General features: G+C 19.9%; 1 protein-coding gene across 12 annotated transcripts in view; it reads left to right on the top strand.

Moving 5' to 3' along the window:
* Positions 1–444: 444 nt before the first annotated feature.
* The window catches only part of LOC102679054 (transcription initiation factor TFIID subunit 3), a 28466-nt gene continuing 25721 nt past the window's right edge, over positions 445–3189 (top strand). For 4 of the 12 annotated variants that reach the window (XM_031509066.1, XM_031509065.1, XM_031509059.1 and 1 more), the window contains exons 1-3: positions 944–1408; positions 1572–1743; positions 2160–2402. In XM_031509066.1, coding sequence (XP_031364926.1) covers positions 1397–1408; positions 1572–1743; positions 2160–2402 — 427 coding nt within the window. In that variant the 5' untranslated portion in view covers positions 944–1396. Of the gene's footprint in view, positions 834–943; positions 1409–1472; positions 1491–1571; positions 1744–2159; positions 2403–3189 lie in introns of those variants that run through there. The other 8 variants (XM_031509063.1, XM_006612739.2, XM_031509061.1 and 5 more) reach the window with 7 other exon arrangements.

The raw sequence follows: 3189 nt of genomic DNA, 5'->3' as shown, positions 1-3189 counted from the left end.
AAAAAGCAAAATTTATCAAATAATCTAAAATTATATTTATAAATATAAATTTTATTTAATTTATAAAAAATATGAAAATTCAAAATTCCCGCCATTATATACAAACAAAAATATGCTATATTCACTATAGTATTACTAGCATATTTATACATATCAGAGTTGCTGTCTATTTATTAGTTTGTGGATTTAATAAATATCAAATATCAAAATATTCAGATTATTAATATTATTCTATTAATTATATAAAAAATATATAAATATGAGATATAATATTTTTATATTTCTCTATAGAGAAGAAAATAATTTTTTTGCAAAAATTATATTTTTTTTTGTAAAATTTACGAAATTTATTTATGGTTACATAGTACTAAATTATATTCATGCGGTAAAATCGATATAAATATAAATAATAAATAGAACATTGATAATAGAAAAAATAAAATATTTGTAAATCTTATATCTGGTTAGATTATATATTTTAATGCAAATAATTTAAACAGAGCTAAGATGATGCTATCTTTTTTACTTCTATGACTGAAGAAATTATCCGCCATTATAGTGTACGGTGTATAATATGCATCAATGGTTACGAAGTAAAAATATGTTTAAAAGAAAATATGAAGACAGTGGGAACGTATTTCGTTTTGTATCAAATGTGTTATTTTGTTATATTTCATAAGTGAAATGTGCATTATTTTCGAAATGAATGACACAACTTAACCTGTGACTTAACATCGAAGTGCTGAATGAAAATAACGTAGAAATGTATGTATGTAATATTTTAAATTAATAAACAGAAGAATTAAAGAACTTGTACAATTTCTTTTATATTGGTAAGTTAAAGCAAAATTTTATATTAAATAATACTTACATAGATAATGAAAATAATTTATTAAATTGTTATTTTTAAAGATAAAGTTTTAATTTTCCAGATATAAAAATTTTAATGTTTTATTACAAACTGATAAGATTTGACGAATAGATTTCAAAAATTATAATTTTAATTTAGAAATACAAGAAATCGAAAGTTATGCGTGTTTAAAAATGCTTTATTTTATGGGTTACATTGACGGCCATATTAGCTTTTCTCACTGCCCAGCCAATGAAAAGAATTCATTCTCATTTTCTCCCTATAATGGCGCCACATGCATATTGTCAATAACTGGTGATGTCAGTGAACTGATGTTCGCGATAATGTTTTGGCGGGATGTATTTAATATATATTTATGGAAAGCTTGGTCATTCTGCGAATCCAAAGGATCTGTGATAACCATGAATGGTGAAATATGAAACAATCCTTGGATAACTAAAATTATAATGATTAATTACAATAATAACAATATAAGCATCATAGTATCTATCATTTCTACAAACATGGACAGTAAGAGAAGCCAATATGGCGGCCAATGTAATCCGTAAAATAAAGCATTTTTAAACATATATATAACTTTCAATTTCATATATTCCTAACATTAATTTGGAATCTATTTGTTAAGTTCTATTAATTAGTAAAAAAAAAACTTTCAAAGCTTTATGTTCAGGAAAGTAAATTTTTTATTTTTTTTTTATAGTTGAAGATGTCAACAGAATACAGTAGAAGTGTTTTAAGAATGGTGGTTGCTCAAATATGTCAAATAATTGGATGGCATTCAATTAATTCTACACCGTTAGAATTTATGGTTGATCTTATGCAAGAATATATTTTGCGAATTTCAAAACTCACTCATCAATATGCAGAAATTTGTAAGCATTTTTGAAATGATATAAAGATTTTATTGAAAATTCAAATACTATTAGTTTTATTATATAATATATAATTCATTATTATTTATATAATTCATTATGAAATTATACAAATTATATTAATTTTATTTGAATTATATAATAAATTTTCTTTTATCCAAGCCTTTTTCAATCGGCTAATAATCATGATAGAAGTATAAGTCATAATTTTTCCATAAAATTGATTTTTTATATATTAATATATGATATTGATAATATTGTATTGATATATTTGATATATTTTATTTATAATTTTTAAATTATATTGTCAGCTTCTAGTTATTCATTTATTCAAATAAGATTTTTTTGTAAAATAAAGTTTATTATATTTAAAGTTTTTATTTTACTTTAAAATATAACATTAAATATTTTTTCAGTGGGAAGAACAGAAGCAAATCTTGATGACTTAGGTTTAGCATTTCAAAATATGAATATTGATATACAAGAATTAACAGAATATATTAAAAATGTAGATTCTGTTCCATGTCCTATAGCAGTACCTAAATTTCCAATTCAACGTGAAAATCATTTGAATTTTTTAAAACCTGGAAGTCGAGAAGTTGTAACAAGACCTGTACATATACATGAACATTTACCAGCCATGTTTCCTGATACAGAAGGTAAAATATATTATAAATACTATATTATAAAAATTAAACATTAACATTTTAAAATAAAAAAAATAAAACTTTAGAATTATAATAGATGATTAATAAAAAGAAAATTCATTGTTAATTTTTTTACTAATATTGGAGATCTAATACAAATTATTTTTTATTGAAATTATTATTTAAATTACTCATATGATTAAAATTATTCAATAATATACAATATAATATTATATTTTATAATATAATATTTCAAATTTATATTAATATATTAGATAATGATATATGAATATTTTTATATTAAAAAACAATCACATTATAAAATGCAAGTTACGTTATACACACAAATATACATAAAAATAAATAATTTCTTATAGATTGCGATATTCAAATATTAATGAAAATGATTGTATTATATATTTTTATATTTTAAGTTAATATAATTATTTAATATATTTCAAAAAATATCAAAAATAAAAATAAATGTATACATAATGAAAATTATATCACTATCATTATAATCTATTGATTAAATATTTGAAATCATTAATATATTCCATACACTTTTAGGATTTAAAAAGATAACATGTTAAAATTTCGTTACAGAAAATTTTTTTATTAGAAGTCTACCAAATTAAATAAAATTATATATTTTAGCACTGTACTATTGATTTCAAATTAATAACAAAATTAAAAAAATATTTAATAAAAAAAGAAAAGATATATAATAGATAATAAAAAACAATTATATAGTAAATATATTTAAGTTTTATTTTATATATATATTTATATAATATAT

This window comes from Apis dorsata, unplaced genomic scaffold (genome assembly GCF_000469605.1).
Source record: "Apis dorsata unplaced genomic scaffold, Apis dorsata 1.3 scaffold_119, whole genome shotgun sequence".
Lineage (NCBI taxonomy): Eukaryota > Metazoa > Arthropoda > Insecta > Hymenoptera > Apidae > Apis > Apis dorsata.
The sequence above is the reverse complement of the archived record's forward strand: the minus strand, read 5'-3'. Positions and strand labels throughout refer to the sequence as shown.